Raw genomic sequence first — 24,047 nt, 5'->3', positions numbered from 1 at the left:
ATGCTAATTAAAGGTAATGTCTCAAAACACCTAATGAAGTACTGGTCATTATATCCATAATAAAGAAGCAACCATGAAAGATTTGCAGATATAAATATGGCACAAGGAAGGACAAGGAATAAGATATGGAGAACCATCTATTTGGCATAGATGGAATGTTTGCAACAAAGGAGACTGAGATTATTTAGGGTGTAAATTGTAGATCCATTGTCGTTCAGTCAGGGAGCAAGTAGAGAGAGTTGCTCAGTGGCATCTTTTTCTACCTTCTCCTAAGGTTGATAAGAAAAGAACTCCTACATGGTGAAAACAAGAACCATAAACAGTAGGTTGGGATTACCATGGAATCCAGTTCTCACCACCTGGGCACAGTTAAAGAGCTCACATCCCAATGTGGGCTTTTTACTGTGATGCACCTCATTTTACCTTTTCCCTACTGGGAATAGTAATCAGGTTATCCCCACACCAGCCCTATCATGAAATGGAAACAAAGAAATAAAACCGTCCTCATTCATATATGTTTATTTTGTATGGAAAAAATCCAAGAAATTTCAGAAATAAATGTAAGTTAACATATGGCTTTCCTACAAGCTGATCAAATGTCAGCTAAATTGATGGAGAGATGTTCATGGGTGACTCAGATGTGAAGATGCCAATTCTCCCACACACACCTAAGTAAAGCATGTGTTGAGCCAAACCCACTCTGGTAACAGAAAACTGGCAGAGAGGCCAATGGAACCAAGCAGAGGGTCCAGATGTGGCCTGCTCAATGATTCTATGAAAGTTTTTCTCCATATGGGGGAAAATATATCTCGGATTTTTGTTACACTGAACAATAATAATTTGGGTGGATCAAATACCTATTTGTGATTAAAAAACTTGAAGAGGAAACTTTTAAGATCATTGTTTTAATGATTCCATGTAAGAATGGATTTCTTAGCAAAATGTCAATATTTCAGAAAATGGTCATTTTTCCGTTAACAGTAAACACAATTTAGAACATGATGGCACTGCTTAAAATAAAAGAGTGTACATGAGAAACAAGTAACACAGAAGCCAAAATCTAGAATGTATAATAAACTCATAGGAAAAAAAAAACATGTAAAAAACTAGGCAAAAATACAATGGCACTAGACATTGTTAAATGTAATAAGATTGTCAGTCAAGTCTATGAGAATGCTGTCCATATAGTGAAGGTGAAAAGACACAGGAGGTATAGGCCATGCTGCCCCGAGAGTCTGTTTCTTATTCTGTGCTGAAGGGATACCATTGTTTACACGGGCAAGAAAATAGAAACACCCATAGCCACAGTACCGTATTTTTTTTAAAGAGAAAATTGAAAAAAAGAGATGTTTGGAATAAAACAGAATTTATGAAAATTGTAAACCTTAGATAAACAGAAAATAAGTTAGAAAGGTGTATGGGAGCCTGGCATAGTGGTTCATACTTTTAATGCCAGCATTCAGGAGGCAGAGATAGTTCTCTGTGAGTTTGGGCCAGCCTGGTCTACTTATAGAGTACCAGGATCACCAGAGCTACATATAGAGATCCCTTAAAGAGAAACAATAAACAAAGATGTGGGAAAATAATGGGGAGAGGGAAGGAGAGAAAAGCAAGAGAATAAAATTGCATTTGAGCACAACATAAAGCCACTGCTCGGGACTATCTCCTGTGTCGGAAGAGATTTACTCTTTGGGTATATGTTACACACCTAGGTGTTTACTATAATTGTCCTTCGTGCTTTGTACTGTATGTATGTCATGTCTGATATTTATTTATTTATTTATTTATTTATTTATTATTTTTGTGAAAAGGCAGCACATGCTCACTGATGTTTAGTTTTGACATTTTTCCTTTGGTTCCCACATTCTTGTATTCCTTTGATAACTTCCATGCCTGTTAGTCACCTGGTACTGCTCCCATGTCAGCTGGACAGTGAGGTGCTGGGGAAAAGGTGTTCCTCTTCCCAGCACAACTCTGCCAGCTACCACAGTATTTGACTTGTTGTTTCTTGAAGATATTAAATGGATGTTGAATGAGTGGAAGCTTGATCTTTATTTGGGTAATATGACTCAATAATACATTATCAGCACTAATCATCAGGGATATAATAAATAAAAACAACAATAAATAACATGATATAACAAACTCCATGCTCATAAAGATGGCTCTGATATCATAGACAAAACAGTGTATGATGGAGATTACACAGAGAAAATGGAGCCAACCCACTTCCTAGCAGAGAGGTAAAACGGGCCCGCTGGAAACAGTGCCACAAAAGTTTCAGGATGACTGTATGGCCCAGCACTCATGAACATGAGTGTTCATAAAACACCATTTGAAGTTACTGAAGAGGAGAACCTCAGATGTTCAATAATGTATAAATGAATATGTGGAATGTGGTATCTTCATTCCACGGAATATTATTCAGTAAAAAAAAACAAAATAAATCTTGATACTTCTACAACACAGCTGAACCTTGAGGATGTCGTGCTAACAGAAGAAAGACAGTCACAATAGACTACCTATCATATGATTTGTGCTATGTTTTCATAACAAGAAAATCTATTACAGATGCCAAATAGACTCATTGTGATCTAGAGCTGAACGGTAAGACTGATTTGGAAGTAACTTCCCGTAAATACAGGGATTTCTCTGGGAACTATAAAACATATTCTATACTTAATTTATGGTGATGGTTGCAGAATTTTTGAAGAAAATATAAACCACTAAGGTATGCTCTTTTTAAAGGATAAATATTTATGACTTAAATATCAGTAGTGATATTAAAATAACGCAGTTAAGTGTTTTTCAGAATTCCTCATGTTGTAAATGAAGAATATGCCTGGATTTGGGGTCAGTTTTGAGAAGCCAGAAACTGGTGTCTAGTTCAGGTTTATCAAGTCCCAGCTTGGAGATACAGAACAAATCACCTAACCATCCCAACCTTCATTTCCCCATTTATCTCACCGACAAAGCACAATCACGTCGCTAGGCTCTGGAGAACCATCTGAATGGTACACCCAACAGCTGCTGGGTGTGTCCGCTTCTTCCCTACCCCCATTTTCTGCTTTTACATAGAACAGAAAACATTTTACTCCTGATTACAGGCTTTTTCACACCAGTTCATGTCTAACAGATATAAGCGTCTTAATACTCACCCACCTTCTCATCAGTTATCAACCTACTGCAGAGTCAGTCCTCCTCCTTGTCTCCCTCACATTTCACATTCTCCTTTCCTGCGAGCCTCATATGTAATATTCTTGTATCCAAATTAACACAGTGGCTGTTTGTAAATAGATCCATTATCTTATTTAACATAACTGAACAGTAATTATTTAATAGCCTTCAATATTTAGTTTTAAAATTTCCCACATGAGAAGTTATCTGTTTGTTGAAGGTAGGATCTCAGCAGTCTCCATATATTACAACCAATCATCTTTTATATTGCTATTAATTAGAATTCTCTTGCTCTGGTTAATTTTTTCCTTGTAATATTGCCATTGCTCAAAAACTCTGAAGCAGTGAGATTTTCCTTTGAGTACTACACAGGCTACATTATTCTCTTTCGAACTCTATGATGTGGCTTGAGATGTTCCTTCTCCCTTGTGGTTTGGCAGATTTACAGTTAGATCTAGATCAAAACATGTTGTAAATAAATTCCGTTATCTTACTTAACATAAGCTAACAATAATTCTTTAATACTATTCAATATTTATTTTCAAATTTTCCCAGATGGTCTTAGGGAAGTTATTTCTCTCTGCTCATATGGCTCATCACAAGACACATGACCTCCCAAGTTCATCAGTGAGGCAGACAGTTCTGAGCATTTTGCTTAGATTCATTAATTCATCAGCATAATAACATAAATAACATATTGTGATTTTCTAATTTTGTAAATATATATATATATATATATATATATATATATATATATATTGGAGTACTTCCATAAAGAGGAGAAATAGTGTCAGCAGATGCTGATTACCCTGAAGAGACAATTTGTAGCTTTGTTCTTTCACTTTGCTCCAGCTGGCCTTTAAAAATAACAGTTATGGATCTCTGATGTCCTCAAAGATGATTCAGGAAGTCTTTGATGAAAATATAGGTTTTGTAAGCTCTGGCATCACTCACAGTATCTCTGTTATTTTTCTTACTCATGTACCAATTTCTCAACTTTCCCCAGCAGGAGACAATTCTGGTTAGCTCCTGAGCCAATCAGAGTCGTCCTTAGTAGTTTCTCCATCTTAGTGAGGCTCAATACAGTTTTCTTTTGTATAGCCTCTGCCCAAGACCTGGAAGCAGCCACTCCTTTGAGGTGCTTCACTTACTGGTAATGTGAAATATTCACAGGCTAGAACCTCTGCACTAGAGGTATTAATGTCTATTGAGTTAGAATAGTTGGTAAAACTAACAAATACGCTTTTCAAGAATTTTTCCCTGTCAGGATTGGTGGTGCATACTTTCAATACCAGCACTCAGGCAGATCTTTAAGTCTGAGGCCATCCTGGTCTACATACAGTGCTGCTGGCCAGCCAGCGCTACATGGTTGAGATCCTGTCTGAAAGGAAAAAAGAAGTCTTCTTAGGACTCAGACTTCCTGGGAGAAGAAAGCATAAAGAGACCCTTTCTACCACTCATCAGGATTGTCCAATTGTCACGTAATTTAACAACAGTGTTGTATGAATCTCTTCATTGCTATTTTGCCTGTCATTTGATAATTGCTTTATCATTTACCTATATTGTATAATGTTTATGGATATAAAATATATACAGTTTATATTACAAAATGTTCCTAGAACCATTTCTGATGTGATGCTTTTTTCCCTAAGTACTTTCAAGTATAGAACATTTTCTAACATGGCTGCCACATGACATACAAAACTACCAATTAATAATTGATAATTTCCAACTTATTTATTTGAGTTAACTGAATAAGATTGCTCAATACAAATGAAAATTCTAGGTCATATGTGGAATTCAAACACACCTTTTAAAATTTCCTTTTGTTTTGAAAAGGTTTCAGTGTCTCTAATGTTTGTAACCTCCACATTTTTTTAAGAATTAAAATTTATTATTTTTACAAACAATGCTGCTATGAACATAGTTGAGCATATACTTTTGTTGTATGATAGGGCATTTCTTGGGTATATTCCCAAGAGTGGTATTGCTGGGTCCAGGGGTAGGTGGATCCCAAAATTCCTGAGAAACTGCCACACTGTTTTCCAAAGTGGTTGCACAAGTTTGCATTCCCACCAGCAATGGATGAGTGTACCCCTTTCTCCACAACCTCTCCAGCAAAGGCTATCATTGGTGTTTTTTTTTTTTTTTTGATAAAAAATCCTTTATTACAATCGAGGACATCTTCCATTCATTGAGTGGGATGTGCTGACATGTTACAGTGGTAAAAAAAAAAAAAAAGAATACATCCTGGGGCTAGGGATGCTGATCAGCGAGCATTTACTTACCCTAGCAAGCACAAAGCCCTGATTTGATGCCTATCTCTAGGAGAAACAGTGTTTTTTATTTTAGCCATTCTGACAGGTGTAAGATGGTATCTTAAAGTTGTCTTGATTTGCATTTCCCTGATCGCTAAGGAAGTTGAGCATGACCTTAAATGTCTTTTGGCCATTCGAACTTCATCTGTTGAGAATTCTCTGTTCAGCGCAGTGCCCCATTTTTTAATTGGGTTGATTAGCCCTTTACGGTCTACTTTCTTGAGTTCTGTATATATTTTGGAGATCAGACCTTTGTCTGTTGCGGGGTTGGTGAAGATCTTCTCCCAGTCAGTGGGTTGCCTTTTTGTCTTAGTGACAGTGTGCTTTGCTTTACAGAAGCTTCTCAGTCTCAAGAGGTCCCATTTATTCAATGATGCCCTTAATGTCTGTGTTTGTAATAGCCAGAACCTGGAAACAACCTAGATGCCCTTCAATGGAAGAATGGATGAAGAAAGTATGGAATATATACATATTAGAGTATTACTCAGCAGTAAAAAACAATGACTTCCTGAATTTTGCAGGCAAATGGACAGAAATAGAAAACACTATCCTGAGTGAGGTGAGCCAGACCCAAAAAGAGGAACATGGGATGTACTCACTCATATTTGGTTTCTAGCCATGAATATGCGTGATCCTAGAGAAGCTAATTAAGAAGGTGAACCCGAAGAAAAACATTTAGGCGATGAAAGGAGACAGAGACAAAGACCCACATTGGAGCACCAGACTGAAATCTCAAGGTCCAAATCAAGAGCAGGAGACAGAGCACGAGCAAGGAACTCAGGACCGCGAGGGGTGCACCCATAAACTGAGACAATGGAGATGTTCTATCAGGAACTCACCAAGGCCAGCTGGCCTGGGTCTGAAAAAGCATGGGATAATACCAGACTCGCTGAACATAATAGACAATGAGGACTACTGAGAACTCAAGAACAATGGCAATGGGTTTTTGATCCTACTGCACGTACTGGCTTTGTGGGAGCCTAGGCAGTTTGGATGCTCACCTTACTAGACCTGGATGGAGCTGGGTGGTCCTTGGACTTCCCACAGGGCAGGGAACCCGGATTACTCTTAGGGATGATGAGGGAGGGGGACGTGATGGGGAAGGGGGAGGGAAATGGGAGGTGGTGGCGGGGAGAAGGCAGAAATCTTTAATAAATAAATAAATAAATAAAAATAAAAATAAATTATTATTTTTGGAAAATATTCCAGGTAGTGTTTTTCAGATGTTCCCTTGTATTCCAACTCAAGTCATGCATTCTTTAGAATAATAACAAGAAATTAATGCATGCTAGCCACATCAAAAAGCACATGGTGTTGGTTTTGCTTCCCCATCGTTGGCTGCACTGACAGCCATCGCTAGTATGAGGCAGTATCTTCTGTTTTCTCCAAAACTGAACTCAAGGCTTTTCTCTCATCAGTAAGTATCTTCTGGGACAAACAGCTGGAGACTATATTGATTTTCTGGAATTATGAACATTTTACCCATTATTTTAGCATCTTTTGCTCAAGTTGACCTGTATCAATTGATGCAATGTCTTCTGAATTTCAATTTTCTAACTGCATCCAATATTTAACTCATCATAATATATCTTCTACTTAAAATCGAGATTATAGAAACTTTATGTAAATGTATGTATATATGTATTTTCTTTAACCATGCCCCAAATTAAAGTTCTTTAATAGGCCAAGATATAAGTTCTTTGGCATAGATTACAAAACACACAATGAAAATCCCATTATAATCCCATGAATGCTATTGTGAACAACGGGATCACTAAAAACCGTCTAAAACTGCATTGCTGTGTTGTCTGTCCTTAGAGCATGTTCCATGTGAAGAAATGTGGTGGCTAGCTCTGAATACATGGTCTAATTAATTTCTGCGTCTTTATTCACAACCTGAAATACAATTGTGTTCATTAACCTTAGAATATAAGAATATATAAGATACAAGTATTAAAGTTGCTTTAAAATTATACAAAATACTCAGTGGTTCTAAAGTGAAGTTTTTTAAATTCTGTAGATCAACTGCATCTCTGCCCTCTCCTTGTCCATGCTCATCATGTACTTTCTCTTATTCTACAGGCAACACATAGAGTAACTTCAGGTAGGTGCGTATGCACCTGTCTTAGTGTATGAGAGGTCTTGGCATCTACACTTTGGTGTGATAATGAGCAAACGTGTATGCAGTCTTTCATTGCATGCACTTAATGAATGATAGCACGCAGTCAGCACACTTCACCTCCTTGAGTTCTTCATTCATTTAACAAGATAGCTGGGGATCACTTTATATTTTCTTTCATTCTTATGATCATGTAATCCTGTGCTAAATCAATGTTCCAAATATTATTCAGTGCTATTTTTAATGGATTCGTGGCTGTTTCCACTCCAGCCTCTAAAGTAATATGACAGGATATAATCATGTGGAAAAGTCTCCACATGTTGCCAACTTGTCCTTTAAATAGGCTGGTGATTTGAATGAGAACGGCCCCCATAGACTCCTGTGTTTGAATATTTGGTCCCTGGTTGGTGGAACTCTTTGAGAAGGATTAGAAGGTGTGGCCTTGTTGGAAGAGGCATGCCACTGGCTTCAGAATACTTGTGCTATTTTGAGTATGCCATCTCTCTCTGGCTCCTGATTTCAATCAAGATGTGAGCTCCCATCTGTTTCTGGTGCCTTGCCTTTGCTCCTCTGTCATGGACTCTAACCCTCTGAAACCAAAAGGTTAATGAAATAATTTCCTTTATACGTTGCAAGGTGTTTTGTCAAAGCAATAAAAAAGTAACTCACCTTGAGTAGGACAACTTGGTCAACAACTGCACACCAAATGTTGAAGATATTGCAACATTTTCCTTCCTTGTGTTTGGACCACTTCATATTCTCATTAACATGTGTTCATGTGCCCGTTTCCCAGAGCCTGATTCAAGCAGCATTTTTGCAGACTTTGGAGAACTTTGTAAGTCTGTTAGATATGCATTGGTATTTATATTGTAACATGACTAATCTTTGTCTCACAGAGCTAACAAAAATGTTTTTCTGTCAGCAAGCTCCTCATATGCTTCACTTATAGTAGAATTTATAAAGCTTAGTTTGTTTAATTTTTTATTGAGATTTGTGTGTGCATGTGTTTGTGTGAGTATATACACAACTGTGCACAGAGGCCTAAGTAGGATATAAGATCCCTTGGGACTGGAGTTACTGGTAGCTGTGGGGTGTTTATGGCTTGTTACTTGGATACTGGGTTCTGAATTCTTGTCCTCATGATTATACATCCAGAAGTCCTTCTATACTTTAAAAAAATTAAGCTTTGATTATGACAAATATGAACTGATTTTTTTCTTTGAAAATTGTTTCTTTATTTCATTCATTTTTGAGATACAAGAAAAAATGGGCAAGAACCATACTAGAAAACATGTAATAAAATATACATCAACCTTTCCGCTAATAATATTACATTTGTGTGTTAAAAAATCAAACATGTACCACCATAACACATAAAGGAGTCTATGATTTTTTTCTTTACTGCCCCTAATATCACACAATATATAAGTGGATACAAGATTCTGGAACATGGAAGAGAAGCAGGACAAAGGATTGTAGCAATTTATCTACTTATTAAAAGTTTATTTACTTTTATCTTATGTGTTTGTATGAGTGCTTACATGTATGTTTATGTACCGTGTGTGTGCCTGGTGGCTACAGAGGCCAGAGGAGGGCATGAGATGCCATGAACCTGGAGTTACATGGCAGTTATGAGCACTAGGTGAGTGTCTAGGAACTAAACCTGGGTCACCTGCAAGAGCAGCCCATACTCTCAAATAATGAGCCATCTCTCTAGCTCTGGGTCATAACAATTGACGTATGCCCTGCTGTTTTATTTTTTTTATTTTTTATTTTTTGGTTTTTCGAGACAGGGTTTCTCTGTGGCTTTGGAGCCTGTCCTGGAACTAGCTCTGTAGACCAGGCTGGTCTCGAACTCACAGAGATCCACCTGCCTCTGCCTCCCGAGTGCTGGGATTAAAGGCGTGTGCCACCATCGCCCGTCTGCCCTGCTGTTTTAGAACACTGAGAAAACTCTCTCCAAATAGGGACAAAATATGCCACAAAATTCTAAATTTGCTTTCCAGGGGGGGAAATTAGCAGAAAGTCATCTGCTGAAGAGATATCCTCATTTCTAAGATGATATCTCTCTTACACTGCACATGTACAGAAGCCCTGCAGTGGCTTTTGGTGTACTCTGTTAGTGATAGTGTTGGATTCACATCACCCACTTATTCCGTATGAAATAGTTAGCTTTTTAAGATGGCAAGACGATACAGTAGGTAAAAAATATGGCTTTGGAGTTAAGTGATATTCCAATCTGAATTTGCAATGATATTTCCATGTTTGTGAATCATATCAAGTTGACAGACTCCTAACTATGTGCCATGGATACCAGCAGATCCATCAGGGATGTTGGGAGTGTGAAGATTGTGCTTTGAGGAGTTAACACAGTGTTCATCTTCCTACATACTTTTTAAAGATCATATTGAGTATTATGTGTTGTGGGTATGCACGCGAGACAATAGGTTCCCTGTAGGCCAGAGACCTTGGATACTGGCATGAATGGTCATCTGGAAGAGCAGTACAAGCTTTTTTTTTCTTTTTTTTTTTAAACCACTGAGTTATCTCCCTATACCCCATCTCCATTAGAATGTATACATATTTAATTTGCCCCATTAAAACATTATTTGTGAGACACCATGTGTGTGTGCTGGTTAGTTAGTTTGTTTTTGTCAACTTGATATTAGCAAATGCCCCCTGGGAAAAAGATACATAAGGTGACAAAATGCCCCCATCAGGTTGACCTATAAGCAAGACTGCAGGACATTTTCTTGGTTGACTATTAGCGTAGGAGGGTTCAGTGCATTATGAGCAGCATCACCCAGGGGAGGCAGTCCTGAGTTGTGTAATAAAGTGGGCTGAACAAGAGGAGCAAATAGGTAAGCACCGTTTCTCCATGGTCTCTGCCTCAGTTCCTGCCTCCAGGTTCCCACCCAGTCTTTTCTTAGTGATGGGCTGTTACCAGGAAGTTGCTATTGGTCATGATATTTCCACAGCAATAGAAATCTAGTTAGGACACAGTGCTGCCATGGTTCCCACTCCATAAATGCAGATGAGAATCATTACTACCATAAAATAGCTGAAGTAAAATGTGTTGATCACGAGAAGAGTGACAAAATGTTGTAAAATGTGAACCTTAAATATGACAAATAACTGCTTGATAAGCTTTGGATAGCTATGTGTCTAGTAATTATTTACCAAGGTTTAGTTAATGTTAAGTCTACAAAAGTGACCACAAGGAGGAAACAGTTTCTGCTAATAAGATAGTTCCTAATTTTGAGTGATTACTTTGCCCCAGGCAATGGTGGGAGCCACAGGCTGGGCTCACGGCAGAGTCTCCTGGAGAGATGCTGATACTTTCAGCTCTACTTTCCTTTCTGGATGTGAAATCAAGGGAGATAAAACTTTAATGTACCCCCAAATTGCATCTCTTACACTGATACAAATTCAGATCTCAAAAGCATGATATAATTGTTATAATTGGGGCTGGAGAGACGGCTCAGTGGTTAAGAGCATTGATTGCTCTTCAGGAGGTCCATGAGTTCAGTTCCCAGCAACCACATGGTGGCTCACAACCACCTGTAATAAGATCTGGTGCCAACTTCTGTCTGCAGGGACACATGCAGGCAGACCATTGTGTACACAATAAATATATAAATAAAAATTAAAATAAAAACTCTAGAAAAAAGTGTCCTGCTCTGTGCCCCACCTCTGCTCTGTGTCCCACCCCTGCTGTGTCCCACCCCTGTTCATGTCCCATCCCTGCTCTGTGCCCCACCCCTGCTCCATGTCCCAACCTGCTCTGTGCCCCACCCCTGCTCATGTCCCACACTTCTGTGTTCCACCTCTGTTCAAGTTCCACCCCTGCTGTGTCCCACCCCTGTTCATGTCCCACCCCTGCTCTGTGCCCCAACCCTGCTCTGCCTCACCCCTGTTCTGTGCCTCACCCCTGCTCTGTATCCCACCCTTGCTCCATGTCCCACCCTGCTCTGTACCCCACCCCTGCTCATGTCTCACTGCTGCTCTGTATACCACCCCTGCTCTGTACCCCACTCCTGCTCATGTCTCATCGCTGCTCTGTATCCCACCCCTGCTCTGTACCCCACCCCTGTTCTGTGCCCCATCCCTACTCATGTCCCACCCCTGCTCTGTGCCACACCCCTGCTCCATGTCCCATCCTGCTCCATGCCCCACCCCTGTTCATGTCCCACCCCTGCTCATGTCCCACCCTGCTCCATGCCCCACCCCTGCTCATGTCCCACCCTGCTCCATGCCCCACCCCTGCTCATGTCCCACGCCTGCTCCGTGCCACACCCCTGCTCTGTGCCCTGCTTGTGGTTCACAGGATTATACAGCAAGAATACAGCTGACGAAATCCCTAAGTTAACCCGCGGGGACCACATTCCAGTGTAGGACACCCAAATTGCAGGGCATTGGGAATATGTGTCTGTTGAATTTCCATAAAAGCCTCGTGAAGCCACAGCACTCCCCTTTCCATAGTGGGATTCATTCCAAAAACTTTTGCGGTGTATTAATTAATTATTGGGCATAACTCCCTCATGTACTGTTATGCTGGTTGACTTTTCATTTAACTGTATAACCTTGATATATAGAATATGTACTGAGTACCTTGAATTCTCAAAAAAAAAAAAAAAAAAAAAAAAAAAAACAGAGGAAAGGAAATTCTTCTCATTTGGGTGTTAGTGGGAACAAAGCTGTCGCTTGGCCTGGAGGCTGGAAATTCCAGCTCCAGATTTTACACTACCACAGTTAGCTGCCCTTTGATCTAGCCACCTTCGATGTTATCTCTAGGGTTAAGAGATTCCCTTTAATCAACTAACATTTGGTGAAAATACTCTTGTGAATCAAGCACCAACCCATTTCCTTCCGCTGATTATGCTGGTTGCCATAGTTACCACAAATGCTGTGTTCCCAGCCATGACTGGACGGAAGTGCTTAGAGACTGCACAGTGATGCTGTGTTTTTCTTCTCTCTTCCTCTGCATTTATCGATTACAAATGTCAAGCTTAGCTAGCCACACAAATGTAGTTAATACACAAACTCCCTCTCCCCCTCTTACAAATCATAGCCCCTTCCTTTATTTACTCTTTTCAGATAGGCCCAGGTGCTTCCAAGCCACGCCACCTCTAGGACACAAGTAACATAACAGGCACCCAACCTTGTCAGCCTTATCTGTTTTCTTAGCCCTGAAAAATGCATGCCTAGAATTCTTGCTATTGCCAGAGAATTGTTAATTGTGTCTGTGTGGGTATATAAACTGAAAACCTTGTGAAATTGAAAGAAAACGTTTTTGGTTTTTTTTTTTTTTGAAAAACATAGAGACACGAAAAGTAAATGCCTATGAGCTGATTTGTTCACCCTCAAACTTGTTGCAAGCGTCTCTGCTCTGTGTCCCACCCTTACTTTGTGCCTCACCCCTGCTCTTTGTCTAAGTCTTGGGCCTTCTGGGCATGCAACCTCTAGTGTGTCAGTTTCTCATCTGCAAAAGATAGACAGCATCTCATTTCATAGTTAAAGAATGTTGAATGGGACGATAGAAGTAGATAATTTAGAACCTCCTGTGGTGTGTACCAAGTGAGCCATGTGACATGGCATAACCTATGTGAAGTGCTGAACCATCAGCTAGCATATAGCAGTCATTAGCTAGGACATTACTATCTATTTTGTTCTCCATCATGACTATTCACCTACTTAAATATTCATGGATGAAGGATTCAAGTCCAGCATGTAGAAGACAGTGGTAATTCTGCTGACTTTTCTGAAAGCCATGCAGTAGCCATAAAGTCCCTTTCTTGAGTGAGAACACAGGGAGGCCCATCCTCTACTTTCCTGTTAAGATACCCAGTGGATTTGATTTGTCAGTATTTTATTTAGCATTTTTGCATCAATGTTCACGAGTGAGATTGGTCTGTATTTCTCTTTCTTAGTATGGTCTTTCTGTGGTTTGGTATCAGGGTAATTGTAGCCTCATAAAAAGAGTTTGGCAATGTTCCTTCTGTTTCTATTGTGTGGAATAATTTGAGGAGTATTGGTATTAGTTCTTCTTTGAAAGTCTTGTAGAATTCTGAGCTGAAACCATCTGGTCCTGGGCTTTTTTTGGTTGGGAGACTTTTGACGACTGTTTCTATTTCTTCAGCAGTTATAGCTCTGTTTAATTTGCTTATCTGGTCTTGATTTAATTTTGGTAAGTGATATTTATCCAGAAAGTTGTTCATTTCCTTTAAGTTTTCCACTTTTGTGGAGTACAGGTTTTCGAAATATGACCTGATGATTCTCTGGATTTCCCCCTTTTCATTTCTGGTTTTTTTAATTTGGATATTCTCCCTCTGCCCTTTAGTTAGTTTGGATAGAGGTTTATTATGTTGATTTTCTTGAAGAACCAACTCTTTGTCTCATTGATTCTTTGTATTGTTTTCTTTGTTTCTATTTTGTTAATTTCAGATCTCAATTCATTATTTCCTGCCATCTAGCTTTCTTAGATGAGTTTGCTTCTTTTTGTTCTAAAGTTTTCAAATATTCTGTTAATTCACTAGTGTGGCATTTTTACAGCTTCTTTATGTAGACATTTAGTGCTATGAACTTCCCTCTTAACATTGCTTTCATTGTGTCCCATACATTTGGGTATGTTGTGTGGTCATTTTCATTGAATTTTAGAAAGTCTTTAATTTCTCCCTTGACCCATTGATGATTCAGGTGAGTGTTGTTTAATTTTCATGTATTTGTGGGTTTTCTGGAATTAGTATTGCTGTTGACTTCTAGTTTTAAACCATGGTGATCTGATAAGGTACATTGGGTTATTAAGACCCAAATATTAATCCACACACCTTCAAACACCTGATTTTTGACAAAGAAGCAAAAAATATCAAATGGAAAGAAAGAAAGCATATTTAACAAATGGTGCTGGCATAACTGGATATCAACATGTAGAAGAATGAATATAGATCCATATCTATCACCATGCACAAAACTCAAGTTCAAATGGATCAAAGACCTCAACATAAAGCCAGCCACACTGAACCTTATAGAAGAGAAAGTGGGACGTACACTTGAACTCATTGGCACAGGAGACCACTTCCTAAATATAACCCCAGCAGCACAGACACTAAAAGAAACAATTAATAAATGGGACCTCCTGAAACTGAAAATCTTCTGTAAAGCAAAGGACTTGGTCAGCAAGACAAAACAACAGCCTACATAATGGAAAAATATCTTCACTAACCCCACATCAGACAGAGGTCTGATCTCCAAAATATACAAAGAACTCAAGAAATTGGTCATCAAAAGAACAAATAATCCAATAAAAAATGGAGTACAGACCTAAACAGAGAACTCTCAACAAAAGAATCTAAAATGGCTGGAAGACACTTAAGGAAATGTTCAACATCCTTAGTCATCAGAAAATGCAAATCAAAACAACTCCGAGATTCCGTCTTATACATGTAAGAATTCCCAAGATCAAAAACACTGATGACAACTTTTGCTGGAGAGGTTTTTGGGAAAAGGGAACACTTCTGCATTTCTGGTGGGAATGCAAGCTGGTACGTCCCCTTTGGATGTCAGTGTGGTGATTTCTCAGAAAATCAGGAAACAACCTTCCTCAAGACCCAATAATACCGTTTTGGGGTATATATCCAAGGGATGCGCAATTGTGTTACAAGGACATATGCTCAACTATGTTGATAACCAGAACCTGGAAACAACCTAAATGCCCCTCGACCAAAGAATAGATAAGGAAAATGCGGTACATTTACACAGCAGAAAAAATAACGGCATCTTGAATTTTGCAGGAAAATGGATGGAGCTAGAAAACATTATTTTGAGTGAGGTAACCCAGACCCAGAAAGACATTTATCACATGTACTCACTCATAGGTGGTTTTTAAACACACAGCAAAGAAAACCAGCGTACAGACTGCAATCCCAAAGAACTTAGACAACAATGAGTACACTAAGAGAGACTGACATAGATCTAATCTACATGGGAAGTAGAAAAAGACAAGATCTGAATATATTGGGGGAGCATGGGGACGTTGGAGGAGGGTTGAAGTGGGGAGGGGAGAGGTAGAGAGGGTAGCAGAGAAAAATGTAGATCTCAATAAAAATCAATAAAACAAAAGATTTCCAGTGAAAATATTCTGACTGAAGGTGCACATCGGATTTGTGCACACTTTTCTGAGAACTACTGTGAAGGTAATGATGTTGCAGTGGAAAGGCTAGTACAGTGCATGAAGCTAACACCTTGGCCACATTTGTGGCACCGTTCAATTGTGTTGAATACGGTCATTATTGTGATGCCCATCTCTATACAGGCTAATTTATGAAGAGCTCTTTTATACTGTCAAGCAAAGTCTATACTCATTCAGGAGCTCCCCATCTCCCCACAACCTAGTCCTTGACAACTGCCATTGTACTTCTGTTTCTAGACATGGGGGCGCCAAATACACACAGGGGAATCAATGTAACACTTGTCTTCTGTGCCTGGCTTATATCCCTTAGCACAAGTGCCTCAAAGTTCAACGACGCTATACAGGTCACAGTACGTCATTCTTTCACTGGCTGACTGTGTGCCACCGTGTGTATCTACTTCCCCACTAGTGAGCATTTGTGTTGCTCTCGTGTCCTGGTGAACAATGCCACTGGGAACAGGATATGGAAGTGCCTCTCACAGAGCTTGCTTTGCTTCTTTTAGATGTGTATTTATAGGTGAGGTTTCTTTATCACACACCAGCCATCTTAACTCCTATCTACTTATGTAGTAAAATATCTTAAACTAAGTAGCTTACAAATAATACAAATTATTTATCACCTCTCTAGAGGCTGGGTCTCTGAGATCAAACTTCCCAACATCTCCTATAAAGTCCCATTCTCTATTGCATGATGGTGAGTTTTGCTCCAGTGTTACAGGCAGAGTACCTTGTCTTCACGTGGGAGAGGACAGAGGAAAGGCCAAGCAGGCTCCCCAGATCCTTCACAGGAAACTAATGCCTGTGATTGACACCTCATGACCCAATCACTTGAAAACCTTTGCCACTTAATACTATGAGGTTTAGCACTGTGAGTATGAAGTTTCAGCGTGAATTTTCAAAGGATACAATGTTGGAACCACAGCATATGGTGAGCTGATTTTCAACCACTTGAAGAACTGCCCATCTGCTTTCCATAGTGGCTGTTTGGTTTTTATATTCCCACCCAGACTCTGGCATATGGTAATTTTATTTTTAATTACTGAAGGCACTGTATGCCGTCTTCCATAGTTTCTATTCCATGTCATATTCCCACCAACAATGATGTACACAGTCCCACATTCTCCATGTCCGTACCAACACTCAACACTTGCTACTTTCTGTTTGCTTGTTATCTTGTAGTAGCTACGACTGTCATGCTTTGCATGGCCGTGGGCACTGCCATGACTTTGCTTTGGGATTTTCCGGTGGCCAGTGACATTCTGCATCTATTCTCATCGCTTGCCTGGCTTTAACACAGTTGTTTGTCTAGGTATCCTTTGTCCAGCGGTGTGATTTCTTAAGTTTTCTCCTGCACCACAAGTAACTCTTTTACCTCCATGACTGCATTCTTTGTTATACAGAAATGTAAGGTTATTTTTGAGAATATTTTTGAATGCATAATACAACAAAGGAGATGAAAGATGATCTCTTAGGTCTAAGGAGGGGGACTGATCCCTCAACCTGTCCTTTTACTTTGATCCTATGAGTGGTGGTGACACCGAATCACACAGCTTACTGTGCAGTATGAAAGCACAGAAACTAGACACCACACTTGTATGGGGGGGGGTCTGTGTTTTACTCTCTTTGAAATGATCCCTCATACATATTTTGACATATTTTATATTTTTGATATTTTAGCTATGCATATAAAACTATTTTCTTGGGAAATTCATGTCATCTTTTAATGGTTGCCATCTACATGAGGGACAATGAACCAGCATCTATAAATAATTCCTGGCAGGGCAGGATGTGGTTCATATTTATGAAATGAAAGTCTCCAAGAATAAATTTAAGGATGATATGTGGAATTTCCCACAATACCAGGCCTCTTTTCTGATGTCAAAACACAAATACCATGGTGTCCAACAAGAAGGGCCATTTTCATGAAGTCACTGTGTCCTCTAATAAACAATCATGTCTTCAAGGTGACCTAGGAAGACTGGAATTAGAAGAATGGTTAAAGACCTGAAAACAAATAAAACCACCAACAAGTGGTGCCTTGTTGCCTTGCTACCCTAGGCCTTGCTGTGTACATCACAGTATCTGACTAGCAAAAAGGAAAATTAAGCCTGAAACACAGATGTGAGGCATAAGATGGAAGCTTGATTCTAGTCTTAGAAATATGGTCTTAATTTTGTCAGGTAGCAGAAGTTCCGAGAAAAACTTCCAGCAGGATTCTGCCTAAGTGAGTTTCCTCTGCTGACTTGTCTTAGGTAGAGTGTCTGAACATCAGACACTGAGAAAGCGGTCAGCTGAAGGGATCTGCCAAGGGACGGTGCCAGCCTGTACAAAAAAGTGAGGGATGCAGGGAAAGAGAGAAGCTAGAAGGCCTACAGCTTAGGTGTTAGAGTGCTTGATGGCATGAGGGAAGCCCTGGGTCTCATCCCAGAACACACAAACTAGACTCGGTGACACTTACCTGTATTCTAATCACTAGGAACACAGGATGTGGGAGGAGCAAGGTCAAGGTCATACACAGCCTAAGGGAATGAGTTCAAAGTCATCCTCTGCCGTGTGAGACTCAGTATCAGGACAGAAAGACAGATAGATAAGCATTCAGATCACATAGAGCACTCCTGAAGCGGAGCAATTTCTCAGAAATTATTTTCAGCCAAGCATAACTGAGGGCCATCCCAGACAGTTCTATCTACCATGTGGCATCGTAAGGATTAAATAGCAATCAAGAGACTTGAAAAGTTTTTACTCAATAAATAATATATTAATCGAATAGGAAAGTAGGCAGACAGACCTGCCATCTGTACTCAAAGAACGGCTGTGGGGGCAGGATAGTGACTTCTCAATGACATCTAGTTCCTAACCCTCAAAACTTATGAGCACATTACAGTACATGACAAGAAGAACAAGGGAGAGGAAGTTAAGGGCTTTGGATAGGAAAGATCCCTGGGCAACCCCAACCTAGCATGACCCGGCTGAAGTAAGAGAGGGGGACATGTCAGTTGTAGAGATCTTCCCAGGGGACCGCACACTGAGAAGCACCGGCAACCTGCACAGGAGAAAGCAGGAAAGAGGGGGGGTCCTAGCACCTACAGCCAGAGATGCAGTTCTGAGAATACCTGCAGTCAGAGATGCTGATACAAGGGCAGAGCTGATATCAGTTTCCCCAGTACAGAAGACTAGGAAGATAGATTTGTGCTGCTGCAATGTTCCAGCACCACTGAAATCCAGTGATCCGCACAGGAAGGGAAGGAAAGCAGCTGCAGAGTAGAGAATGATGGAATTCACACGATTCTTTAGAAAAAAATCACTTCTCAGAATTCACGAATTTTAAAGGTCACAGAGAAAATGATGGAGTCAAAATAATAGCTGCATTGGCATGGGATAGTAAAACTGAGTATTTTATAAAGAAACAAAAATGTATCTCTAGTGGAACATCAACGTTGTGGGGCTGACAGTAAAAGGCTGTGTGTGTTTTTATTATTACGCTGAAGACAAAGGGACCAAGCCAACAAAATCACAGAGCACAGCAATTGGCTGTCAATCCTAAAAGGCCTACAAGTAAAATCATACAGACTGAACAGGTTATATTTTGGAATATATATGTTTATACATATACATACACACATATAATGACATTATAGAAAAAAGAGGCCACAGAGTGGGGATGGGAGGGATTTGAGGAAGGGAAGGGAGAAATATTAATGATTATATTACAGATCCTCCCTCTGGAAAAGGAACTACTCCAAAATTGAAAAAAACCAAAGTATTGTATTTACAGGTGCCTGGTATTTTTTGGTCAGAAAAATTCAGGATTATGAGCTTTACGGCCACAAGGGGGTGCTGTGGGACAGGCTCTTTAATCTGATGCATCAGTTGGCTGGCATAGAACTCAGGTCTTCATGAAAACCTGCGAGCCTTTCCTACCCTGGAATATCAAATATGAGTGGCATCAAGTTTTTGTTCACTGACATAACTATCTTTTCAAAAAGGTAAGTTATCTATGACAATTGTTGCTGTCTTCCTCAACTGAAATGAAGGTAATACATTTCCATGAAGTTTTCATATACAGATTAGGCAAACCCACAAAAAACAAGTGTTGTCATGCAGATTTGAGAATTGGACTCCAGGCACCCCCTCCCCCAGCCCGGCACTGGGAAGAAAGTGTGTGGGGAAGGATGGGCTGTGGGAGGCACCTGAGTTCCATCATGGCAGCTCACAATCACGCACTGAGAGTCAAAGTCATTTAAGTTTAAGGAAAGGTTCCTGATAGCAAAAAAGGTACAGCAATGCCACCACCACTCAGAGCACGGGAAGAGGGGGTGGAACAAAGCCAGTGAATAGTTCAGCAGGGGTCACTGTTGAAATATGTGTTTGATATGTGTATTCCTATCCATACTGCTTTAAGCACCCTGACAAAGATCACCACAGTTCAACCCATCATCACATCATCTTGGCATCTTGAAAAGTTAAGTCAAGTCAACAATTGCTAATGAAGAAGGGCATGGATAGAAAATGTCAAGTTCCTACCATAAAATTATCATCATGGTTGCCATCATCACCATTGCCATCATCACTGTGGTTACTACCAACATCACCACCATCGCCATTGCCATCACCATGACTACCATCACTCTTTACCATTATCATCATCACCACAATTACCATGGTTATTACCATTACCATCACCAACATCATCACCATCATCACAAGTATTGTCATCAACATGGTGACGATCATTATCATCATCATCATAATCATCATCTTAAATATGGCCAAATTTTAATAATATTCATAGTATTGTGAATTTTTCATTTTCATATAATGATTTGATGATTCTAGTTAGTCTAAGCAAATTTTGTAGATGATAAATATTTATTGCAATATTTTTCATTAATTACTAAAATATTAACAACAAATAAACTATATTGGAGCATGCTTTATATTTCAGAAAAAGTAATTTACATCTAGATTCAAAAATAAGTTCTATATTTGGTCATTAGATACAGAACTCAACTTACCTTATCAAGTTCATCTGAAATTGCAATACCTGGGATTCAAAAGAGATTTACAAGATAATTTTAGAAACAATCTTTGATAACCTCATGCTACAAATAAAAAAATCTAGTGCATTACTTATTTAATTTCAGTGCTTTTCATTGATTCTTTGCAATAATAAGATTTTTTTCTTCCTACTTATGAAAGCAAATTGAGCGTCAAAGTCAAGGATGGCAATCAGGACCTGCTGGAGCCTCACAAATGAAAGAAAGAAAGCACAAATCAAGCAGATGCTTCATGAAGGTCCTCAGAGTCAGAGCCAACTTGCAAAACAACCATTGAGATGCCTGTCACCTCCTCCTTTTTTTCTTTCTTGAAATGGTGTCTTTTCTACCCTTTATGTGCCCTTCCCAGGAATTCCCCTGGTGAAGGTCCTTTCTTAAATCTCAGGGCTCCTTGCTGAACTCATTTTTTTCACTGAGTATAAGTCTTTTTCAAGTAACTCACACCAATATGTTTCTCTATAGGATCACTTCCTGTTAACAGTTCAATCCTTCCTGGATTTTTTTTTTTTCAGGTTATGACCATGTGTCATGTTAGGGCTAGGAAAAGTCTCCTTGTCTGGACAGAGGAGAAGATGTGGCCATCCCTCAGGTTTGGGACAGACAGCAGAAATGAACTGGCATCAAGTCTAAGAAAGAAGGATTAGGAAATATAAAAAAAAAATTAAGTGCAAGGGAAAAGAAGAATGTCAGAATGGAATTTGAAGGTCAAGTTCAGTAGAGCCTGAAGGACAAGCCAGAAGCTTCTATGCCACATGAGAGAATCAGAAGAAGTTGCAAGAAAAGAAACCCGAACAGGAGTCTCATAGTGTTCAGCCTTTCCTCCGACACAGACACAGATGACCTGCAGAGGGGATACAGTCTGCTCTAGCAGTTCCCAGAAGACGTACACCAGCCAGGGAGTCAGTTATGCACAAGACAGAACAATGTCCATGCTATCTCAGCAATGGGCACTGTTCTTGTAGATAAACTAGAAATCCAACAGATCTGATAATGCATTCTGTATAGCAATATTCTGTAACATCCTTTTGGATAAAAATTATTGGTGAGGATCAGGAGGTAGCTCCATTGATAAAATGTTTGCCGCACAAGTATGAAGTCCTGAGATTGGAGCTGTAGCACCTACGTGAAAACCTAGACACGGCTCTGCATACCTATAATCTCAGTACTGGGGAAGCTGAGTGAGGAGGATCCTGGGGCTTCCTGGCCAGCCAATCAAGCCGAATGGATGAGATCCAAATTCCATGAGAGACCTTATCTCAAAAACCAAACAGAAAGTCATTCAGAAAAGCAACTGATGTTGACTTCAGCCTCAAAACACTTGGGAATACATGCACACACACACACACACACACATGCACGCACACACATGCATACACATGCACACATACGTACACATATAGACATACACTTGGTGACTAATAATTTATTTTTTTGAGCCGGAAATGTAGCTTATCATTGAACAACACTAGCTCCTTTTGCAAAGAGCTGAGTTTGGTCCCCAGCATTCATATAGTGTTTCACGACTGTCTGTGATTTCTTTTCCAGAGGATAAGCTGTCCTTTTCTGGCCTCTGTGGGTACTAGGCAAAAACTGGTACACATGGATACTTGCAGCAAAAACTTCATTCATGAGCATAAAAAAAAAATATCACCACACTGAAAGACACTCTAGCTACTGTTTAGGGATATGGGTGGTGACCGAGACATAACCTTGATTCAAAGACCCTGTTCTGTGAAGGAGTGAAGGCGTGGGAGCTGGGAGCTACAGTGGAGAGGGTGTAGATAACAGATTGGACACCTCACAGCTTCTTGGGCAATTATAAATATTTATATAAGTCTAACAAGCATCATACATTTGTGAATGTTTGGTCTTTTAAAGACACATAGAATTACAAATTGTTACTATAAATAATTCAAATTTAATGCAAATGAAAGAACTCTGGCATTCCACATGGACCATAATATGATCTAAAACACACCTAAAATGCATAATTCCAGATTATAGAAGGTAAATACATCTTACATGCTGGTTTTGCATTTAATAAGGTTCTATAGAAATGTCCCTTTTCTGTATTAATTCAAAGATTAAGATGGAACACCTTGAATATCAATATTTAAAAGACCAAGTCTCCATATATGAGAAAGGTCAGGGAGATGCCATAAAGTAAAATTCTCATTCAAAGTCACAACACTTAGCTATCTTGAGCTAAATGGCCCAAAGTTCAATTGTTTGGGAATTCTGATTCTCTTGGTCTTTTTTTTTTTTCTCTTGGTCTTTTTAACTTGCTGTTCAGATGCCTTGAACCTGAAGAAATAGTTTTCTGATCCAATTTTTAGAAAATGATCACTTAATCTTTGAATTTATTCTACACCTCAGATCTGTGAACCCACTATTCCTAAAGAGTGCAATAGTACATCACTTACCTAGATTGTCTATAACACAGATAATCACTACTGGCCAGTCAGAAAGAAAGAAAGAAAGAAAGAAAGAAAGAAAGAAAGAAAGAAAGAAAGAAAGAAAGACAGACAGACAGACAGACAGACAGAAAGAAAGAAAGAAAGAAAGAAAGAAAGAAAGAAAGAAAGAAAGAAAGAAAGAAAGAAAAAAGTGTGTGCTTGCGGCAGGGTACAGGATGCTCTAGTCGTGGCTGGCACCAAAAACTGCTTTCCCTGTTTTCCAGGGTTGGGACATGTTCAGAAGTGCAGAAGAAAGGGAAGACATACTTCAGTGGAAGGAGCAATGAGATTCATCATAAACTCAATCTACCTAATTGGGAAACTTGCTTGAAAGAAAGACCTATCTCACTTAACTATTACTAACAGTGTTTAGTCTGACGACCATACTTAACAAAAATATCGATTATCAGATAGTCTTAACATTTACATATTTTGATGACTTTGCCTAACGAATTAGTCTAGTAAGTATTATTCTATTAGATATAATTTGCTTAACTTTCTGTTTTCAGTGTCAAAATGCCTAGGGAATTACTCATTTCATTTTTAATCAAAGCTTACACTGATTAAAAGTAGTTGCATGAATTTTAATGAAAGACTTCTCAATGGAAGAAGGAAGCTCTAGCCTTCTGTATGAACAGTCAGACACTCGTTCCAGGACCTAGGAGAACATCCACAGCTCCTCTTAAAGAAGGGGTTGTAACTGTTGGGCTTTGCATAAGGTCTTCAATGCTT

At 39.4% G+C, this 24,047-nt stretch overlaps 1 protein-coding gene across 4 annotated transcripts in view; it reads right to left on the bottom strand.

The window, feature by feature from the left end:
- Positions 1–24,047, bottom strand: part of C16H8orf34 (chromosome 16 C8orf34 homolog) — a 371,793-nt gene that overhangs the window by 238,992 nt on the left and 108,754 nt on the right. For all 4 annotated transcript variants that reach the window (XM_057790534.1, XM_057790535.1, XM_057790536.1 and 1 more), the window contains one exon: positions 20,818–20,846. In XM_057790534.1, coding sequence (XP_057646517.1) covers positions 20,818–20,846 — 29 coding nt within the window. The remainder of the gene's footprint in view (positions 1–20,817; positions 20,847–24,047) is intronic.

The sequence above is a fragment of the Chionomys nivalis genome, chromosome 16, assembly GCF_950005125.1.
Source record: "Chionomys nivalis chromosome 16, mChiNiv1.1, whole genome shotgun sequence".
Classification (NCBI taxonomy): Eukaryota; Metazoa; Chordata; class Mammalia; order Rodentia; family Cricetidae; genus Chionomys; species Chionomys nivalis.
This window is presented reverse-complemented; position numbering and strand designations above follow the sequence as displayed.